The sequence below is a fragment of the Aphidius gifuensis genome, linkage group LG2, assembly GCF_014905175.1.
Source record: "Aphidius gifuensis isolate YNYX2018 linkage group LG2, ASM1490517v1, whole genome shotgun sequence".
In the NCBI taxonomy this organism is placed as follows: domain Eukaryota; kingdom Metazoa; phylum Arthropoda; class Insecta; order Hymenoptera; family Braconidae; genus Aphidius; species Aphidius gifuensis.
This window is the reverse complement of record NC_057789.1, coordinates 22,688,801-22,710,114: the sequence shown is the minus strand read 5'-3', so window position 1 is coordinate 22,710,114 and position 21,314 is coordinate 22,688,801. Positions and strand designations below refer to the sequence as shown.

The 21,314-nt window shown below is 31.0% G+C and overlaps 1 protein-coding gene across 1 annotated transcript; it reads right to left on the bottom strand.

The window, feature by feature from the left end:
* Window positions 1-841: 841 nt before the first annotated feature.
* On the bottom strand, window positions 842-12,125 carry LOC122850543. The gene is made up of 4 exons (XM_044149675.1): window positions 12,039-12,125; window positions 2,003-3,668; window positions 968-1,621; window positions 842-900 (listed from the first exon to the last, which is right to left on the bottom strand). The coding sequence occupies exons 1-4, from the start codon at window positions 12,123-12,125 to the stop codon at window positions 842-844; spliced, it is 2,466 nt and encodes an 821-aa protein (XP_044005610.1).
* Between the last annotated feature and the right edge of the window lie 9,189 nt (window positions 12,126-21,314).

Genomic DNA, 21,314 nt, shown 5'->3' with positions numbered 1-21,314 from the left:
TTGTTTAATATGTTTGTTCAAAAAAGTACATCTATTTTTTTCACAGTTTTAACAATTATAAATGTAATATTTTTACTTTTTTACAATTTTTAACATAACATTAAATGATGTACATGAAAAAACAAACCGTCAGCCTATCATAAATTTTTCTTTAAACAATTATTTAAAAAGTTATTGATATTGCAGAAGAAAAAAAATAAGTGAATTTGGAAAAATGAATAAAAAAACAATATATCGTTGAAATCGAAATTTTTAAATAATTTTATTGTCAATGAACTACTAAATATTATTCAACAGATAAAATTCAACACTTCCTTAGCCGGAGTATTGAAAAAATTTTAATTTTCAGAGGTAACGTGCGCCACACGCCCCAACAAACGTTACCAGATCTTTTTGATTTCTCAATTCCAAAAAAAATTACCATTTTAACAAATTTATAGTTTTGAATAAACAGCAAACAATTACACTTTTTATGCTGGAATCAATTCAATTAATTTGTTGAAGTCCATATGCTAATAAATAAAATAAAATTTAATTAACCTTTTCGATCGAATGCGATTAAAATTTCTTAATTAACAAATTTAATGACAACAAAAAAAAATTTTTTATTATATATATACATATAGGTCTATATCTATCTATAAATAATAGGAAAATTATTTGAATGGTAATGAACATAATTTTTTGAGATTTTTCCGACGTTCCAATTCAGCATCAGTAGAAATTCGAATGTGAGTAGATTTTGATATTCCCGAAGATTTCATGACTGAGGTAACGCCAGTAGTAAATAAATAAATATTTTGAATGTTGGAATTTTTAAATGAATCATCCTCGATACTGCTTATTTCATTGGCAGACAAATGTAAATCAATGCATTTAAGACCATCAAAGGTACCTTTTCTAATCCTTGTTATTTTATTAAATTCCAAACTTAAATATTGAAGATTATTCATTGATTTAAATGTACCAGCCTGGATTGTCATTAATTGTGTATTTGTTATAATAAGTTTTTCAAGCTGTGGCATACACCTCATTGAATTTGCTTGTAAATTTGTAATGTTACCATTTGTATAACGAATGTCAGTTAATGAATGTGGTATTTTATGCGAATATATATTTTGACAAATACCAATTGTATGATTTCCAACAACTTCCAATGTTTTTAAATTTTTCAAATTTATCAATACTTGACTGAGAGGTTGTAAGGTTTCTTCAACTTCAATTTTAAGGTATTTCAAAGACGGTAATTTATCAAATAAATGAGCTTTCAGTACAATTGGTCCAGTATTTAATTCTAAGTTTTCTAATTCTGTCAAGCCCTCAAATGATTCTGGATAAATTGTAAATACGTGAGTTGTTTGATGACATATAAGTGTTTTTAAATTTGTAACAATATCTGAATTTTGAAATGCATTTCTACCAATTGAATATATTTGTCCAGATAATTTAAGTGTCTGACTTTCCAAAGCAGCACTAACCTTGATACCGAGTCGATAATTTATATAGCCATATCGATTTGTGATAAGGTTCACCGATGTTAAAGTATTAAATTTTTTGCAAATTGTAAATGGTTCTTCGTTAAAACAATCTGTTTGGGTATTAGATTCACTAACGTTCCATGCTAAAGCATTTTTTAAATCTTGATTTTTATTATTATATACATAGAGTCTGTTAAGATCCATGTTTGCAAATGCATAATTTTCAATAGATAATAATTTATTATTTGATATATCCAGATGTTTACATTTAAGACCATAGAATGTATATTTATTGATAGATTTCAATTCATTGTAACTTAAATCAAGCGTTGATAATATTTTGTTTTCAAATGATTTATCGTTAATTAAAATAATTTTGTTATGACTCAGTAAGAGATGATCTAAATGATTTAATACTTTAAAAGTATCTTGATCTATATGAGTCAATTGATTTGATGATAGGTCTAAAGATTTTATATTTTCCAGTCCATAGAATGAGTAAGATGTTAATGTATTGAGCTTACCATTGGTTATGGCAAGATGTACTAATTTTTTCAAGCAAGATAATTTCATCCATTGTAACTCTGTAAAAATACTATTTTTGTATTGCAGACTTTTGATACCAAAGTTGATAGTGCGACATAGACCATAGCAAATGTCAACTGTATTATAATTCACAAGTACCAATTCTTCTAAACTTTGAAGATTTGAAAATGATCGACATTGAAATTCTTGAGGTTCAATCAATGGTATCTCGAGAGCTATCAATGATTGTAGATGATAAAAAACAGGTGTTTTTAAAAAAATTTGCTTGGTATCAATTTCGAGAACTTTAAGATTCGGCAATCCTGCAAAAGAATTATTGGTAATAGTAAATTTTTCTACGGCAGAGCTTATCTTCAAGGTTAAAATCGTCAGATTTTTAAATGCATAATTGTCAATTGATAATATCTCATTGTCCCGTATTTCGAGTTTTGGTATTGAGAGAAAATTAGAAATATCCTTGACTAAACGAATGCTCTTATTTCTTGTTTTACAAATTTTATAAATACCATATTCAGTTAAATAACACAGAGATGATTCTTTAATGATGGAATTTAATTTATTTGTTACTCTTGAAATTTGGCTATCATTGAAGCTCGAGCTCGTTGCAATATCGAATTTTATAATATCGAGTAAAGCCAATGTAATAGTATAGTTGATTCCCCATTTAAATGAATTGAATCTTAATATTTGATTTTTCATAAGATCAATTATATTTATACGTGAGGTATTAAATGCACCATTAACAATACCAATTATTCCACTTTGTGATAAATCAATAAAATGACATTTAAATTTTCTAAACATTCCTTCTTCAATGATTTCCAATGAATTGTAGCTCAAGTTAACTAATAATAATTTATTATTTTCAATTGTCAATGCTTCATTATCAATTGTACTTATTGAATTGTTACTCAAATTTATTATTTCTAAACTTCCAATATTGAATACATTTGAAGATATATGAGTGAGTTTATGATTCGATGTTAGTGAGACGGTTTCCAATTTTTTTAAACCATTAAATGCACCGGGTTCAAGAAACATCAGATCACTTTCAGTGATTGTTATACTTTGCAGATTTCCGAAACATACAAATGAGTTATGAGGTAATGTTTTAAAAAAACCACCCGTATATTGAAGTTGTAATAGATTAATAGTTGTATTTTTTCTCGTTGAATAACAAATATCTGAATCATGGTGATTTAAAAGTTCCAATTTATTTAAATTTAATTGTTGATATAATATTTTATCCATATGTCGTGCTGTTTCATTGTCCAATTTTATTTTGAGATATGTTAAATTTTTAAGTCCATAAAAACTATAAGGATTAAGTAAGACTGAAGCTGAATTAATTTCTAATCTTTTCAGGTTTTGTAATTTTAAAAAACAACTCGAATCAATATACGATCGTCCATCAGCCAAATCTAGTTGCAGCGTTTCAATCGATGAAGATGATATATTATCAAATGCATCGAATAGAAAAGCGTTAGCTTTTTTATTTATTATTTGAAGTTTATTTGGATACCTTTTTATAATTGAATCTTCTTCATTGAAATTTGTCCAGTTGCTTGACTTACAATATATATCGAGTGCTGTACCAGGCGTCGTATTACAATGAGTTGTTTTAGAAGCCACGAATGATGAATACTTGAATAATATCAAAAAAATCCCAATGTAATACATTGTAAATTTTTTTAAACTCTGATTCAAATGTATCACCTTCCTCTTTTATATATAGATGCAGGTCCAATTAATTCATTACTCAAATCTATATTTGCTTTGACGTCAGTTTTTTTTGACACAGTTTCAACGATAAAAAAAAATATTACATTAATGAGGAAAAAATATAAAAAATGTATTTAATTTATATTAATTTATTGTTATCTTGAATAATTAAATTTTTGTTCATCTTCACATGCGGATATTTTAAAGACCTTGGTAAATAGATAAAAAATATAGAAGATAAGTTTATTTAATTTTACAAAATTCTATTAAAAAAATTTCAGAAAAATATAAAATAAATTTACTTTTTGTATAGATATAGATTACATATAAATTACATATTAATTAAATTAAAGTTATATTTTTTGAAACATTAATTAAGTTTAATTAACATATATTTTAAATATAAATTAAATTTATTTTATATTTCCAATAAATATATTATTTCCACTTGGGATAATATAGTTTTTTTATACATTTTTCATAAATTTTTAGTAGAATAATATTCCTTATATTTTCATCTTTCTTTTATTTTTTTGTTAATAATGTTCTTTTTTAAATCTGATATACAAAATTTACATATGTATATGGAATTAGATAGTACAAATAATAAATTCGCTGAAGTTTGAAAAATACAATATCGCTGATTAAATATTTGAATTGAACCGAATATTTTTTATATTCTTCTTACCAAGAACAAGATCATAAATTAATTTTTTAAACAGCCTAATTTATGCATGTTTCATATTATCTTAGTCTTTACTTTTCACTTCAGGATTATTATTTCAAATGAAAAAAGATTCAGCAGTATAATAATTAATTTTAATTATATTATACATACATATACTGTACATAATCTAATGAAAGTTATTATTACCACAATGAATCTGTAAAAAATATTATCCAATAAAATGCTCATTTCTAAATTTCAATAAATTAATTTAATAATTTTCTTACACTGCAAGAGTTTTGAATTTATTGGAAATAAACGAGCATCAAAAAATTCAGTTTTTTGATGATGTGTTTGAAGTGCAAATGATTGTATCGTTTGATATAATTTTGTATCTGTTTTTTCCGCCTTAATTTCATAGATAAATTTACCTGTGTGAGTTGCCTAGGCTTTTACATGAATCATACTACTTTATAAATAAAAAAAATAATTTCATTGACTAATAATATTAAAAGAAAAAAAAAGATAATTTACTTGATTACTAACCCAATTACAAGTAATAGATGTCACAACGATTAGATATGCATGATAAATTTGCCAAGATACATAAATACCAACACTATTTAAATCAGTAGAAAATTTCTATATCGAAAAGTGTTGGGTGAATAAAAATAAATTTTTTTTCATTTCCTTTATTTTTAGTGATGCCACGAGACGAGACGGGATAAGAGTCTGCGCTTTTTCGTCCCTTCTCTCGTCAGCTAGCTATCTCTCGTCTCGTCTCGACTTCTCTCGGTCAACAATTTATTTTTTAGTAGTTTTATTTACAATATAAATAATATATTCATTACTTTGATTCATTTATACATATTTTTTTTATTTTTTAATACAAATTATTCATGCTCGGATTATTTGGTTATTCTGGTAATTTTTCTGCGAACAACAAATATAATGTGGAAAATGAATATTTGTTATACACTGTACTACATAAAAACAAGAAGTAACCCGAGTAGAGACTTGTTCAGGATAGCCTGAATACTGATCCAGGCCTGATCAGGATATCGTGAGGCTATCCCTATTCAAGTAACTCTATCAAATCCTGATCAAGCCTTGATCAGGCACCTACATCTTTTCTTTAATAGGGATAGCCTGATTCAGTCCGGATCAGGACTTGATCAAGAAAAAAGTATTAAATTTATTTAAATTTTAAATAATTTCATCTTGATCAAGTCCTAATCCGGACTGGATCCGGCTATCCCTATTAAAGATAGAGTAGGAATGGCCTGATCAAGATAGCATCTGTCTTTCTCTATTACATCCTTAACAGAGCATTCTGGACCAGAACTTGATCAAGGTGAAAATATTAAATTTATTTTTTTTCAAATATTTTTTTCTTGATCCAGTCTTGATCCAGAATGGATCAGGCTATCCTTCTTAAGGATAAAATAGATATAGCCTGATGCTATCCTGATCCGGCAATTTGTAGAACCTATGAGAACAAAAAGTTAGTACCAAATATTGAATGACTCAATGGCCAAGCGTGTCAAGTACTAGCGTAGTAATCCCGTGTCGAAGGGTTCGAACCCCGGTCGTAGCAATAATTAGTTAGGTAAATTATCGGTTAGGTCAGTTTGTAATAAAAAAGTTTATCCGTATTCTGTTAAGGTTGATTCCCAGTCGCATCACCGAACCAATATTTATGCCACGAAGGGCCCGTATATCAATAACGCTATTTTTTATTCCCGTGTCCTAAAATTTTTTGTGGCGCCACTGATGAAAAAACTAAGTTCTTTAGTAGTATGTGTGTGCGTGGCTACACACTAGCAAGTGAAGATTACATCGTACACTGAAACCATGCATGGGGACGTTCCAAAAATCATTCGGAAACCCGGAAGGTCAAGATTGTGATCATAGAATATTTTTGATATTTTGTTGTGGTAGACATGATTTTTTGTTCATGTATTTTTATAGGCACAAAACAATAAATTATTATTGTTTAATTATTAATAATAATTATAAAAATACTTTTCACAGCTGTAATAAGTAACAAAAGTAAATGGCATATGCAATATGGCTGTTTTTGTTGCTTACAATATCTACAGTAACCTCTAGTTACTTTTAAGTTTATCACTATATTTTTTCATCTACTGCGCCGGTCCGGGTTTCCGAGTGATTTTTGGAACGTCCCCCTTGTGTTCATGTCTGCGTGCTGCGCTTCTCGCGAAATTTTTGAATTTTAAAGTTAATTATTTTTAAAACGCAACAGACGAAATACTAAAAATTTATATCAAAAATTTGTCTTTTCTAGCACTACAAACTGATAGAAATTTAACGTTTTCTGTTGCGTTTTGAAAAAGTTATTAATAAAAATATGATGTACCGCCTATACCTTGCGTGTTAAAGTTGTCAACTTTGTCAGTAAATATCTCAAAAAAACCACACAAAAAAAAATTGAAAAAAATTGACAATGTAGATAATTATTTCATTTAAACATAAGATAAAAAAAAAAAAATCTGTTGCGATTTCAGATTTCCAGAATCAACCTTAAGCGTTAGTTTTCAAATTAAAAAAAAAAAATAAATTTGAAATTAGTAATTTTTTTTTTTGAATTTTGAATAAATCATGTATCCTGATCCAGTTTGGATCCATTATGGATCATGTAACTTCACCACAGCCTGATCAGGCATCTGATCCATTCTGGATTTGAAATCAGGCAAGCCTGATCGGGACTTGATCCGAACCTGACCTGAATTTCTACTCGGGAATATAACCCTGGTAGAAATCGGTGTTGACTTTTGACATGGCCATGACGGATCGACGTCGATATTTGAGCTCAAAACGACGTCGATCTAGATGGCGCATCAGTCGATATTATTATTATCATCATTTACGAAAACTCCAAAAAATACTTTTATTCATGTTGGTCAACAAATTTTAAATTCTATTCGAGGAAATACTTGATTTACTTAGTCGAAATGAAAATTTTTAAAAAATTCTAACGGGTTTTTTTAAAAAAAATAATATAGAATCATGTGCGATTGTCACGCCACCTGGATCGAGGTCGAATCAACGTCGTTTCAAGCTCGATTTTTGATGTCGATTCGAGCACGTTCAGCGTAACGTTTCGTCATACGTGCGATGTCGAATCGACATCCCGAGCTCAAAACCGTAGCTCAATTCAATGTCGTTCGGATATGGGATTTCTACCAGGGAAATGATATCAACATTGATGAAAAAAATCAAAAATTTATTATAATAAATTAATAAAAATTATGAAAGTGAGAAAAAATAAAGTATAATTAATCACTGACCCAAAAAAAATCTTATAAAAAATAAGTAATATAAAACGGGTCAGGCATGTATTATGAGTAGATTGAAAATATATATAAACTAAAAAAACAAATAAAAACAAAAATTAAATTATTCATCTGTCGATTTTTCTCTCGCATATTGCCATCATTGTCTCGTCTCGTCTCTCGTCACCTCTCTCTCGTCTCGTCATAAGTTCTCTCGTCTATCACTTTTTATTTTTATCATCCCCCTGAAAGAATTGCCAAGACTCACAACACGGCCAAGTCTTGTCCCAATAATGGCATCCAATGCTTGGCAGCCACTCGTGCGCCATCCATGAGCCAAGGCTTGGCTGACTCATGGCTGGTTATTTGCTTACTAAGGCTGGTATTCTAATGCTTGGCCGACCATGGTTGAAGAAGAGATGGCCAGCTCTTATCAAGCCATTTATCGGCCGAATCTTGGTAAATTATTGGATGGCCAAGACTCGAAACAGATGAGCTTGGCTCATTAAGGGCTGGCCAGCCATTGATCGACCGTTCATCAAAATACAATTAAGCCAAGAGCTGGCACAGTATAGATTGGTAAACCGATGAAAGAAATAAAATTTATATATCGGCCGAGTGTCAGTTGATTCTTGGATTGACATGATTATAATGTAAATTTAAGTAGAACAAATTTTACTTATTTGTAATTGTTGCTGCTATGGTTAAGTAAGTAAGGCTCTGGAGTTTCAACCAGTAGATACCGTGTTCAAGTCCTGGTGATGTCAAGTATTTATGGTGTAGATTTTCGGGATCAGGATTTGATCAAGTTACTTTTTTACATTCATTTTCAAGCTAGCTTGATCAATATAGCATCAAGTAACTTAAACACATCCTGAAGAAAAGCGACCTGATCAAATCTTAATCAAAAAATTATCAAGTTGAATATTTTAATATATACATAAGTTTTTTAAACAATTTTTCTGTTCAAGACAGCATCAAGTATTTTGATTACATCCTGATCATGTAAACCTGCTCAAATCTTGATCAAAAAATCATCAAGTTAAATATTCTAAAACATATAAGTTTTTTGAAGAATTTTTTCTGTTCAAGATAGGATCAAGTATCTTGATCACATCCTGAACAAGTAAATCAAATTATTATCAACATTTTCTAAGTCTTATCATATTTAAAATGTAGAGCTGATGACAGCTCTATATAATATTTTTTTCATTAAAGAATTCATTTCAATATCTATCCATAATTTTTTATTACGAATAAACAAATAAATACAAAAAAATTATTTCGTATTTTATTAATTAAAATATATATTCAAAAATAATTATTTAGGAATAATTATTATATTGCACAATTATTTTTTTTCCAATTATTAATTTTTCTTTAAATCTATCATTTTCTTTTTGCCTCTTGTGAGTGAATGTAAAACATGAGGATTAAAAAACTACACATTGCAACGATCGTCCGGTGGCCGAACGGGCTAAAGCGTTGAGACACTGGCTTTCAAGACACACGCCCAGCTCCAGCTGATGAACGCTGCCAGGGCTTACAGGCTGTGCTCGGACCTGTTTAGAATAGGACACCTGAGCGCAAGGGTCAAGGTGATCTGCTACATGGCCTTCATCTGACCGATACTAGCTTATGCATGCCCAATTTGGTTCAACATCCCGAGTGGAAATTTAGTTAAGGTTCTGATCAGAACCGGATCAGGGAACCTGATTTCAAATCAGAACCGGATCAGGAATCCTGTTCAGGAACGTATCAGAATGTAACGCTCTTTTTTAGGATTCTGATCAGAACCGGATCAGGAAACCTGGCCAGATTGTAGGGTTAGAGCCAGGATACCTGAACAGGAATGGATCCCTGACTAGAACATAACCAGGAATCCTGTTCAGGAACGGATCAGAATGTAACGCTCTTTTTTAGGATTCTGATCATAATCGGATCAGGAAACCTGAGCAGGATACCTGATCAGGAATGGAACAGGATTCCTGATCTGAAACGGATCAAGTAATTCTAAAAAAAAATTAATTTTTATTATTTGATGTTTTGTAAATCGGCTAACTAATTTACTAATAAATGATGAAACAGGTTGAATGATAGGATTTTATATACCTAACATAACTTAAATTACTTTCAATAACTCGGAACTTTCAGATTACAACTACGGGCCTTAACGCCACGGCCATGCCGTCTATCGATGATCTGATGTGATTTTTTGCTTTCATAAATTACATCAGATAAAAAAAGCTTAAGTTAGAATTTGCGACGTTAATTTAACGTAAAAATAAAATATAACAATTTGTTAAATTGTCCCTTGTCATTTTGTTTTAGAATTAAAATTAAAATTAAATCCAAAAAATATTTTTCTTGATAATATTCTGGTCAGAATCTGTTCAGGAAACCTTATTCAGGATACGTTCAGGTTTCCCGTTCCTTTCCTGAACAGGAAAACTGAATAAAAAAAATTAATTTATTTGATAAGTTTTTCCTGATAGTATCCTGGTCAGAATCTGTTCAGGGAACCATATTCAGGATACGTTCAGGTTTCCTGTTCCTTTCCTGAACAGGAAAACTGAATAAAAAAAATTAAATTATTTGATAAATTTTTCCTGATAATATCCTGGTCAGAATCTGTTCAGGAAACCTTATTCAGGATACGTCAAGGGTTCCTGTTCCTTTCCTGAACAGGAAAACTGAATAAAAAAAATTAATTTATTTGATAAATTTTTCCTGATAGTATCCTGGTCAGAATCTGTTCAGGAAACCTTATTCAGGATACGTTCAGGTTTCCTGTTCCTGAACATCAACTAATTCGGTTCAGTGGTTCAAAAAGTATTGTAAAAAAACAGTTTGTGACACTACATGTCGTTGAATAAAAAAAAAAATAAACAACCGAAAAATTTGAAAAAAATATCGTAGAGTCTACAGATAAAGCGTCGTCGATTAAAACATTGCCGGAATTGATCGGTCAATATTTGGAATTGGGCCATGTCCAAAAATGGGCATATAAAATCTAATAAGGCCCAAAAAGTAAAAAAAAATATCATGTCTGTTTTTGGAAAAAAAAAAAAACCCAAATTTGTTTTAACATCGACTAATTCGGTTCAGCGGTTCAAAAAATATTGTAAAAAAACAGTTTGTGACACTACATATCGTTGAATAAAAAAAAAAAAATAAACAATCAAAAAATTTGAAAAAAATATCGTAGAGTCTACAGATGAAGCGTCGTCGATTGAAACATTGCTGGAATTGATCGGTCAATATTTGGAATTGGGCCATGTCCAAAAATGGGCATATAAAATCTAATAAGGCCCAAAAAGTAAAAAAAATATCATGTCTGTTTTTGGAAAAAAAAAAAACCTTAATTTGTTTTAACATCGACTAATTCAGTTCAGCGGTTCAAAAAATATTGTAAAAAAACAGTTTGTGACACTACATATCGTTAAATAAAAAAAAAAATAAACAACAGAAAAATTTGAAAAAAATATCGCAGAGTCTGCAGATGAAGCGTCGTCGATTAAAACATTGCCGGAATTGATTGGTCAATATTTGGAGTTGGGCCATGTCTAAAAATCGGCATATAAAATCTAACAAGGCCCCAAAATTGGAAATAAATATGACAATTGCTTTTGGCTAAAAAAAATGAAGAAAATGAGCATCTTACAAGCCAATTCGATTCAGGACTTCATGTTTTATCTCGAAATAACAAAAAGTCACAGAAAAGCGAAAACATAAGTGTCCTACGGAACACTAACAATAAAACCTACGATTTCTTATTAAGAACAGTAGATATAAGTATGTATGTAACAAAATAAAACAGTCTTTGTAAAAATTTATAATGTAATAAAATAATGTAACACGTATTGATCAATAAATAAATTTTGTTTAAAAAAAAAAAAAAAAAAACGGGCTAAAGCGTGCGTTTACAATAGTAACCCGATGTTCGTAGGCTCAATCCCGTCGAGTCGCACCAATAAACATAATTATGTTCTTTGTCTTTTGTTTCAGCCCATATATCTCCACCTCTATCCCAGTAATAATAAGTAATTAATTGATTCAGAAAAAAAAAATGAAAAATAAAATGAATCGTTAAATAATTTTTATTGATAATGTTTCTTGATCAATTTCTGATCGAAAATCTTGATCAAGTCTTGATCCATTTTTGCGTTACGTTTTGAACAATTCTTGTACAGATAGCTTGATCAAGTCTTGATCCATTTTTGCGTTACGTTTTGATCAATTCTTGATCAAGTTGTCTGATCAAAACTTATTGTTCTGAATTCAAGTTGCCTGATCAAGTTTTGATCATATCTTGAACTGAAATTCTACTCGGGTTGGTGTCAATCCCCAAGCCTGGTGCAAGCATCGACCAAGACTTGGAAACATTTTGCCAGGCTTGGCCCATTCCTTGGCCATGTTGTTTTCTCCTTCACGGGTCATGATGATAAAAATAAAATAAATTAAATAATAAAATAAAATAAATAATAAATTGAAATAATTGTGGCAAACAATTGAGGAATTATTCTAGACTACAAATTAATTTATTTGGCTACGTCCTTTCCTTAGAACCATTTGCCAATAGCTCTCGTGATGCCGTGAGACGAGACAAGACGAGAGTCTGCCCTCTCTTGTCTCAAATATTCTCGTCTCTCATCAGCTATCGCAATCGATCTCTCGTTTTGTCTTGTCTTCTCTCGGTCGAAACTTTATTCTTAGTAGTTTTATTTACATTATAAATAATAAATTCATTACTTCGATTTTTTTATAAATTTTTTTTTAATTTTTTAATACAAATTATTTATGCTTAGATATTATTTGGTTATTCCGATAATTTTTCTGCGAAAAGCAAATATAATATGGAGAATAAATATATGTTATCTACTGTACTAAAAAAAAACAAGAAACAATAAGAATAATATTATATAATCAACTTTGATGAAAAAAATTGAAAATTTGTTATAATCAAGCTCGGGAAGTTCGATACCGGCGAGACTTTCAGTTGATACTCTCGGTCTCGGTCCTAGTCTCGCGTCTCGCGAGACGACGCATGCGGGACCAAGACTAGTCTCGGTACCGCATGAAGCCCTAAAAATGATAAAAATCCTGCCCCGTGAAGGAGAAAACAACATGGCCAAGCATTGGGCCAAGCCGGGCAAAATGTTGCCAAGTCTTGGCTGCCAGTCTTGGTCAGTGCTTGCACCAGGCTTGGGGAATGACACCAATTTAAGCTTGGCTACCAATACTGGGCCAAGCATTGGCTGCCAATACTCAGCCAAGACTTCCAAAAATTTAATAATTTTATAAAAAAAAAAAAATTTTTAATTGTTTAAACTATTTAATTTTTTTATTTATGTAATTGATAATATATTTGACTGAAAAAACTACACCATAAATACTTGACATCACCAGGACTTAAACAAGGTATCTTCTAGTTGAAACTCCAGAGCCTTACTTACTTAACCATAGCAGCAACAATTAGAGATGAGGAAAATTTGTTTGACTTGAATGTTCATTATAATCATGGCAATCCAAGAATCAACCGACACTCGGCCGATATATAAATTTTATTTGTTTCATTAACCCCGGAATATATTTTAATAATTTATAAAAAAAAAATTTTTTTTCTTGAAATTTTCGTTATGTAAGAAAAAAATGAGTATAGCTGTTATACACATATTTATATATATAATTGAATAAAAAATTTTCAATATTAAATACATAACAGCGGCTCTTAATATATATTCACATATGTAGAAAGAATAAAAAATAATCCATTTTGGTGACCAAAAGAACAATCGACAAATGGCAAGTCAAGTTCACCAATTTTTAATGTGCCAACTCTTGGCTTAATGTATATTCCCAGTCTTGGCCGCCCAATAATGAACCAAGACTTGGCCGATGAACGGTCGATCAATAGCTGGCCAGCCCTTAATGAGCCAAGCCTTGGCTTAATTATCTGTTTCGAGTCTTGGCCACCCAATAATTTACAAAGACTCGGCCGATAAATGGCTTGATAAGAGCTGACCACCTCTTCTTCAACCAATCCCAGGTAGGAATTCTCGGGCTTGACGACCGTGTCAGGCTTGTGCAAGGGCTGTGTATCAAGCCTTGGTAGCCAAGGCTTGTCTCAGGCCTGGGCCCGTTGATTTTACCCGGCTTTACACGAGCCTTGGTAACTCAGTCTTGTGTCAAGCCTATATTTTTTGTTTTTACCCGGTCTCACACGGGCCTTGGTAACTCAGTCTTGTGTCAAGCCTGTCTTTTTGGCTTTTACCCGGCCTCACACGAGCCTTGGTAACTCAGTCTTGTGTCAAGCCTGTATTTTTTTCTTTTACCCGGTCTCACACGGGCCTGGGTAACTCAGTCTTGTGTCAAGCCTGTATTTTTTGCTTTTACCCGGCCTCACACGAGCCTTGGCTGCACAGGCTTGAAACAAGCTTGTTCCCGTTGATTTTACCCGGTCTCACACGGGCCTTGGTAACTCAGTCTTGTGTTTTTTGATTTTACCCGGTCTTACACGAGCCTTGAAACACAGCCTTGTGACAAGCTGGTGCCCATCGTTTCACCAAGCCTCACACGAGACTTGACTTGTGCATATATTTAATAAAAAAAAGAAAAAAATAGTAATTAGTTGTATAAATGTTATATAAATTTTAAAGAGAAATTATCAGGCTTTGACTATTGTGTCAGGCTTTTGCGAGGACTGTGTATTGAGTCTCAGCAGAGTTTATTCATATAAAAAAGTTTCACCACATCTTACATCAATACCCCGACGGTTGACTTGATAGCGCGTTCGACTTCTACGTGAGAGACCCCGGATCGATCCCACGTCACCTCCATTTGTTTTCGTTTAGTTAATGTCGTTTATTCAAATTTTTTAAATAAAAAAAAAATAATGTTATAAACATAAACTAACAATAATAGTTTATTTATATTATTTTTACTTTTTTTTGCAAGCCTGTGTCAAGCCTGAGACACAGGCTTATGCCAGGCTTGGAAAACAAGCCTGGAATACAAGCCTGACACCGGCAAAAACTTAGTGAACATTCCAGGGCTCACCCAGGCTTGACACAAGCCGGGTAGTGAAGGTTGACACGAGCCTCAGAGCCCGACAAACAGGCTTGTTCCAGGCTTGTCCCCGTCGTCACTTCCTACCTGGGATGGTCGGCCAAGCATTGGAATACAAGCCTTGGTAAGCAAATAACCAGCCATAAGTCAGCCAAGCATTGGATGCCATTATTGGGACAAGACTTGGCCGTGTTGTGAGTCTTGGCAATTCCTACCCGGGTGGTCACAATATTATTAAAATTGAAAAATAAAACTCGGACCTAGGTGAATTCAGTTCCGTGCTCTCCCAGGTAGGAAGTGACGACGGGCACAAGCCTGGGACAAGCCTGATTACCCGGCTCTCGGGCCTGTGTCGGGCCTGAGACACAAGCCTGTGTCAAGTCTGGAATGTTCACGATGTATTTGCTGGTGTCGGACTAGTGTATCGGGCTTGACACAGGCTTGTGTTCCCAGGCTTGACACCGGCTTGCAAAAAAAATTATAAAAAAATATAAATAAACAATTATTATTAATTTATTAATTTGATATTATTATTTTTTACGCGATACAATTTGAATTAACGATGATTATATTAACGAAAATAAACGGCGTAACGGGGGATCGATCCTAGGTCTCTCACGTGGAACTCCAATGCTCTATCAAGTCGACCACGGGGGATGCATGCAAGAGTCAGTCAAAATTTTTTATATGAATGAATTTATTCGAGAGTCAATACACAGTCCTTGTAAAAGCCTGGCACGATAGTCAAAACCTAATAATTTTTATTTAAAATGTCTATTTACAATTTATAGATCTAATTTATTTATTTATTTTTTTAATTGAATATATGCACAAGTCAAGTCCCGTGTGAGGCTTGGTAAAACGGGCTTGACACAAGGCTCGTGTGAGGCCGGGGAAAACAAAAAAACACGCTTGATACAGGCTTGAATTATTGAGGCCTGTGTGAGGCCGGTTAAAAACAACGGGGACAGTCTTGTGTCAAGCCTGTGTTAACGAGGCTCGTGTGAGGCCGGGGAAAACAAAAAACACAGGCTTGACACCGGCTTGAATTATTGAGGCCTGTGTGAGGCCGGTTAAAAACAACGGGGACAGTCTTGTGTCAAGCCTGTGTTAACGAGACTCGTGTGAGGCCGGGGAAAACAAAAAACACAGGCTTGACACCGGCTTGAATTATTGAGGCCTGTGTGAGGCCGGTTAAAGACAACGGGGACAGTCTTGTGTCAAGCCTGTGTTAACGAGGCTCGTGTGAGGCCGGGGAAAACAAAAAACACAGGCTTGACACCGGCTTGAATTATTAAGGCCTGTGTGAGGCCGGTTAAAGACAACGGGGACAGTCTTGTGTCAAGCCTGTGTTAACGAGGCTCGTGTAAAGCCGGAGAAAACAATGGGCACAAGCTTGTGTCAAGCCTGTGCTCCCCAGGCTCGATACACGACCCTCGCACAAGCCTGGCACAGTTGTTCAAGCCCGAGAACTCCTACCTGGGCTCTAGAGCTCTCTGCTACTCTGTAGCTACTCTGTAGAGGATAGAAAATATTCCACAACAAAAATATATAGTAATCAAGTAAATTATCATTGTTTTTTTTTTATATTATCAGTCAATAAAATTATTTTTTCTATTGATAAAGTAGACGGTATGATTCATTTAATAGCCTGGGCAACTCATACAGGTGAATTTATCTACGAAATTAATGCGGGAAAAACAGATACAAAATTATATCAAACGATACAATCATTTGCACTTCAATTATATCATCAAAAAGTCAAATTTTCTGATGCTCGTTTGATTCCAATAAATTCTAAACTCTTGCAAAGTGTAAGAAAATTATTAGATTAATTTATTGAAATTTAGAACTGAGCATTCTATTAGATAATATTTTTTAAAGATTCATTGTGGTAAATAATTTTTATTTAATTAAGTACACTATATATGTATGCGTAATATAATTAAAATTTATTGTTATACTGCTGAATCTTTTTTTGTTCTGAGATAATAATCCCGAATTGAAAAATAAAGACTCGCGATAATATGAAACATGCATAGATTAGGCTGTTTGAAAAATTAATTTATGATCTTGTTCTTGGTAAGAAGAATATAAAAATAATTTGGTTCAATTCGAATATTTAATCAGTGATATTGTATTTTTCAAACTTCAGCAAATTCATTATTTGTACTATTTAATTCCATATACATATGTAAATTTTGTATATCAGATTTAGAAGAGTCTATTTACCAAGGTATTTAAAACATCCGCATGTGAAGATGAACAAAAATTTAATTATTCAAGATAACAATAAATCAAATATATAACTACATTTTTAAAATTTTGTTCCTCATGGAATATTTTTTTTATCATTAATACTGTGTCAAAAAGAACTGACGTCAAGGCAAATATAGATTTGAGTAATTAATTATATAAACTATAGTTGTACCTGCATCTATATATAAACGAGGAAGGTGATACATTTGAATCAGAGTTTAAAAAAATTACAATGTATTACATTGGGATTTTTTTGATATTATTCAAGTATTCATCATTCGTGGCTTCTAAAACAACTCATTGTAATACGACGCCTGGTACAGCACTCGATATATATTGTAAGTCAAGCAACTGGACAAATTTCAATGAAGAAGATTCAATTATAAAAAGGTATCCAAATAAACTTCAAATAATAAATAAAAAAGCTAACGCTTTTCTATTCGATGCATTTGATAATATATCATCTTCATCAATTGAAACGCTGCGACTAGATTTGGCTGATGGACGATCGTATATTGATTCGAGTTGTTTTTTAAAATTACAAAACCTGAAAAGTTTAGAAATTAATTCAGCTTCAGTCTTACTTAATCCTTATAGTTTTTATGGACTTAAAAATTTAACATATCTCAAAATAAAATTGGACAATGAAACAGCACGACATATAGATAAAATATTATATCAACAATTAAATTTAAATAAATTGGAACTTTTAAATCACCATGATTCAGATATTTGTTATTCAACGAGAAAAAATACAACTATTATTCTATTACAACTTCAATATACGGGTGGTTTTTTTAAAACATTACCTCATAACTCATTTGTATGTTTCGGAAATCTGCAAAGTATAACAATCACTGAAAGTGATCTGATGTTTCTTGAACCCGGTGCATTTAATGGTTTAAAAAAATTGGAAACCGTCTCACTAACATCGAATCATAAACTCACTCATATACCTTCAAATGTATTCAATATTGGAAGTTTAGAAATAATAAATTTGAGTAACAATTCCATAAGTACAATTGATAATGAAGCATTGACAATTGAAAATAATAAATTATTATTAGTTAATTTGAGCTACAATTCATTGGAAATCATTGAAGAAGGAATGTTTAGAAAATTTAAATGTCATTTTATTGATTTATCACAAAGTGGAATAATTGGTATTGTTAATGGTGCATTTAATACCTCACGTATAAATATAATTGATCTTATGAAAAATCAAATATTAAGATTTAATTCATTCAAATGGGGAATCAACTATGCCGTTACATTGACTTTACTCGATATTATAAAATTCGATATTGCAACGAGCTCGAGCTTCAATGATAGCCAAATTTCAAGAGTAACAAATAAATTAAATTCCATCATTAAAGAATCATCTCTGTGTTATTTAACGGAATATGGTATTTATAAAATTTGTAAAACAAGAAATAAGAGCATTCGTTTAGTCAAGGATATTTTTAATTTTCTCTCAATACCAAAACTCGAAATACGGGACAATGAGATATTATCAATTGACAATTATGCATTTAAAAATCTGACGATTTTAACCTTGAAGATAAGCTCTGCCGTAGAAAAATTTACTATTACCAATAATTCTTTTGCAGGATTGCCGAATCTTAAAGTTCTCGAAATTGATACCAAGCAAATTTTTTTAAAAACACCTGTTTTTTATCATCTACAATCATTGATAGCTCTCGAGATACCATTGATTGAACCTCAAGAATTTCAATGTCGATCATTTTCAAATCTTCAAAGTTTAGAAGAATTGGTACTTGTGAATTATAATACAGTTGACATTTGCTATGGTCTATGTCGCACTATCAACTTTGGTATCAAAAGTCTGCAATACAAAAATAGTATTTTTACAGAGTTACAATGGATGAAATTATCTTGCTTGAAAAAATTAGTACATCTTGCCATAACCAATGGTAAGCTCAATACATTAACATCTTACTCATTCTATGGACTGGAAAATATAAAATCTTTAGACCTATCATCAAATCAATTGACTCATATAGATCAAGATACTTTTAAAGTATTAAATCATTTAGATCATCTCTTACTGAGTCATAACAAAATTATTTTAATTAACGATAAATCATTTGAAAACAAAATATTATCAACGCTTGATTTAAGTTACAATGAATTGAAATCCATCAATAAATATACACTCTATGGTCTTAAATGTAAACATCTGGATATATCAAATAATAAATTATTATCTATTGAAAATTATGCATTTGCAAACATGGATCTTAACAGACTCTATGTATATAATAATAAAAATCAAGATTTAAAAAATGCTTTAGCATGGAACGTTAGTGAATCTAATACCCAAACAGATTGTTTTAACGAAGAACCATTTACAATTTGCAAAAAATTTAATACTTTAACATCGGTGAACCTTATCACAAATCGATATGGCTATATAAATTATCGACTCGGTATCAAGGTTAGTGCTGCTTTGGAAAGTCAGACACTTAAATTATCTGGACAAATATATTCAATTGGTAGAAATGCATTTCAAAATTCAGATATTGTTACAAATTTAAAAACACTTATATGTCATCAAACAACTCACGTATTTACAATTTATCCAGAATCATTTGAGGGCTTGACAGAATTAGAAAACTTAGAATTAAATACTGGATTAATTGTACTAAAAGCTCATTTATTTAATAAATTACCATCTTTGAAATATCTTAAAATTGAAGTTGAAGAAACTTTTCAATATCTCAGTCAAGTATTGATAAATTTGAAAAATTTAAAAACATTGGAAATTGTTGGAAATCATACAATTGGTATTTGCCAAAATATATATTCGCATAAAATACCACATTCATTAACTGACATTCGTTATACATATGGTAACATTACAAATTTACAAGCAAATTCAATGACATGTATGCCACAACTTGAAAAAATTATTATAACAAATACACAATTAATGACAATCCAGGCTGGCGCATTTAAATCAATGAATAATCTTCAATATTTAAGTTTGGAATTTAATAAAATAACAAGGATTAGAAAAGGTACCTTTGATGATCTTAAATGCATTGATTTACATTTGTCTGCCAATGAAATAAGCACTATCGAGGATGATTCATTTAAAAATGCCAACATTCAAAATATTTATTTATTTACTACTGGCGTTACCTCAGTCAAGAAATCTTCGGGAATATCCAAATCTACTCACATCCGAATTCTTACTGATGCTGAATTGGAACGTCGAAAATATTTAATAAAATTAGGTTCATTACCATTCACATAATTTTCCTATTTATACATGTATAATAAAAAACTTTTTTTTGTTGTCATTAAATTTTTCAACTAAGAAATTTTAATCGCATTCAACTGAAAAGGTCTATATATTAGCATTGCACATATAGACTTCAACAAATTAATTAAATTAATTCCAGCATAAAAAATGTAATTGTTTGCTGTTTATTAAAAACTAAAAATTTGTTAAAATTATAATTTTTTTTTTGGAATTACGAAATTCAAAAGATCTGGTAACATTTGTTGGGGCGTGTGGCCCACGTTACCGTTGGAAAATGAAAATTTTCAATACTCTGGCTAGGGCACTGTTGAATTTTATCTGTTAAATAATATTTAATAGTTCATTAACAATAAAATCATTTAAAAATTTTAATTTCAACGACCCAGGTAGAAATAAGAGTCAATTTTTTGACTTCGCATATCAAATTAACATGTGAAGTCAAAAAGTGACCGCAAATTGACTCTAATTTTTACCTGGGGAGATATAGTCTTTTTTATTTTTCAAAAATCCAATTATCTGTTTTTTTTTCTGCTCTCTCCTATCAGAAGCAATATAGAGTTTTCAGAGACGCTTCTTTTATAAGCCAAATCCAAAGTCCGAAGTGTCCATTATATATGTCCTATAATGAACGATGGTATTTCGTATTGCCTTCGCTTAATTTTATAAAAAAAAAAAACAATCTAATGTTTATTTCAGTGGCCCTATTTGCATAATATTTTTTAATATCATAATTGAGGGTCTATTTTTCATAAATTACGCCTTGTATATAACGTATTTTTTTTTTTTTCAAATGTTTCACCTTAAGAGGAATGACAACCTTTGAAGATCTAACCTTATCTGTCATTTTTTCCAAACAACTTTTTAATTAGTAGAAAACAATATAAAGACCTAAAATTTGGTAAAGTCACTTATAATATTATAATGCACTGCATGACAGTATCAGAATTTGTTTATTTAACAAAAAAAATTAAAGATTCGTTTATCGACGG

What these genes read in the sequence shown, in the direction of transcription:
- LOC122850543 (XM_044149675.1), bottom strand. Translation starts at nt 12,125, where the DNA reads ATGGCCAAGGAATGGGCCAAGCCTGGCAAAATGTTTCCAAGTCTTGGT. An exon ending in GGGGATTGACACCAACCCGA is followed by an intron (nt 3,669 to 12,038) that starts GTAGAATTTCAG and finishes ATATTATTCAAG; the next exon opens with TATTCATCATTCGTGGCTTC. An exon ending in ACATCTTGCCATAACCAATG is followed by an intron (nt 1,622 to 2,002) that starts GTAAGCTCAATA and finishes AAAATGCTTTAG; the next exon opens with CATGGAACGTTAGTGAATCT.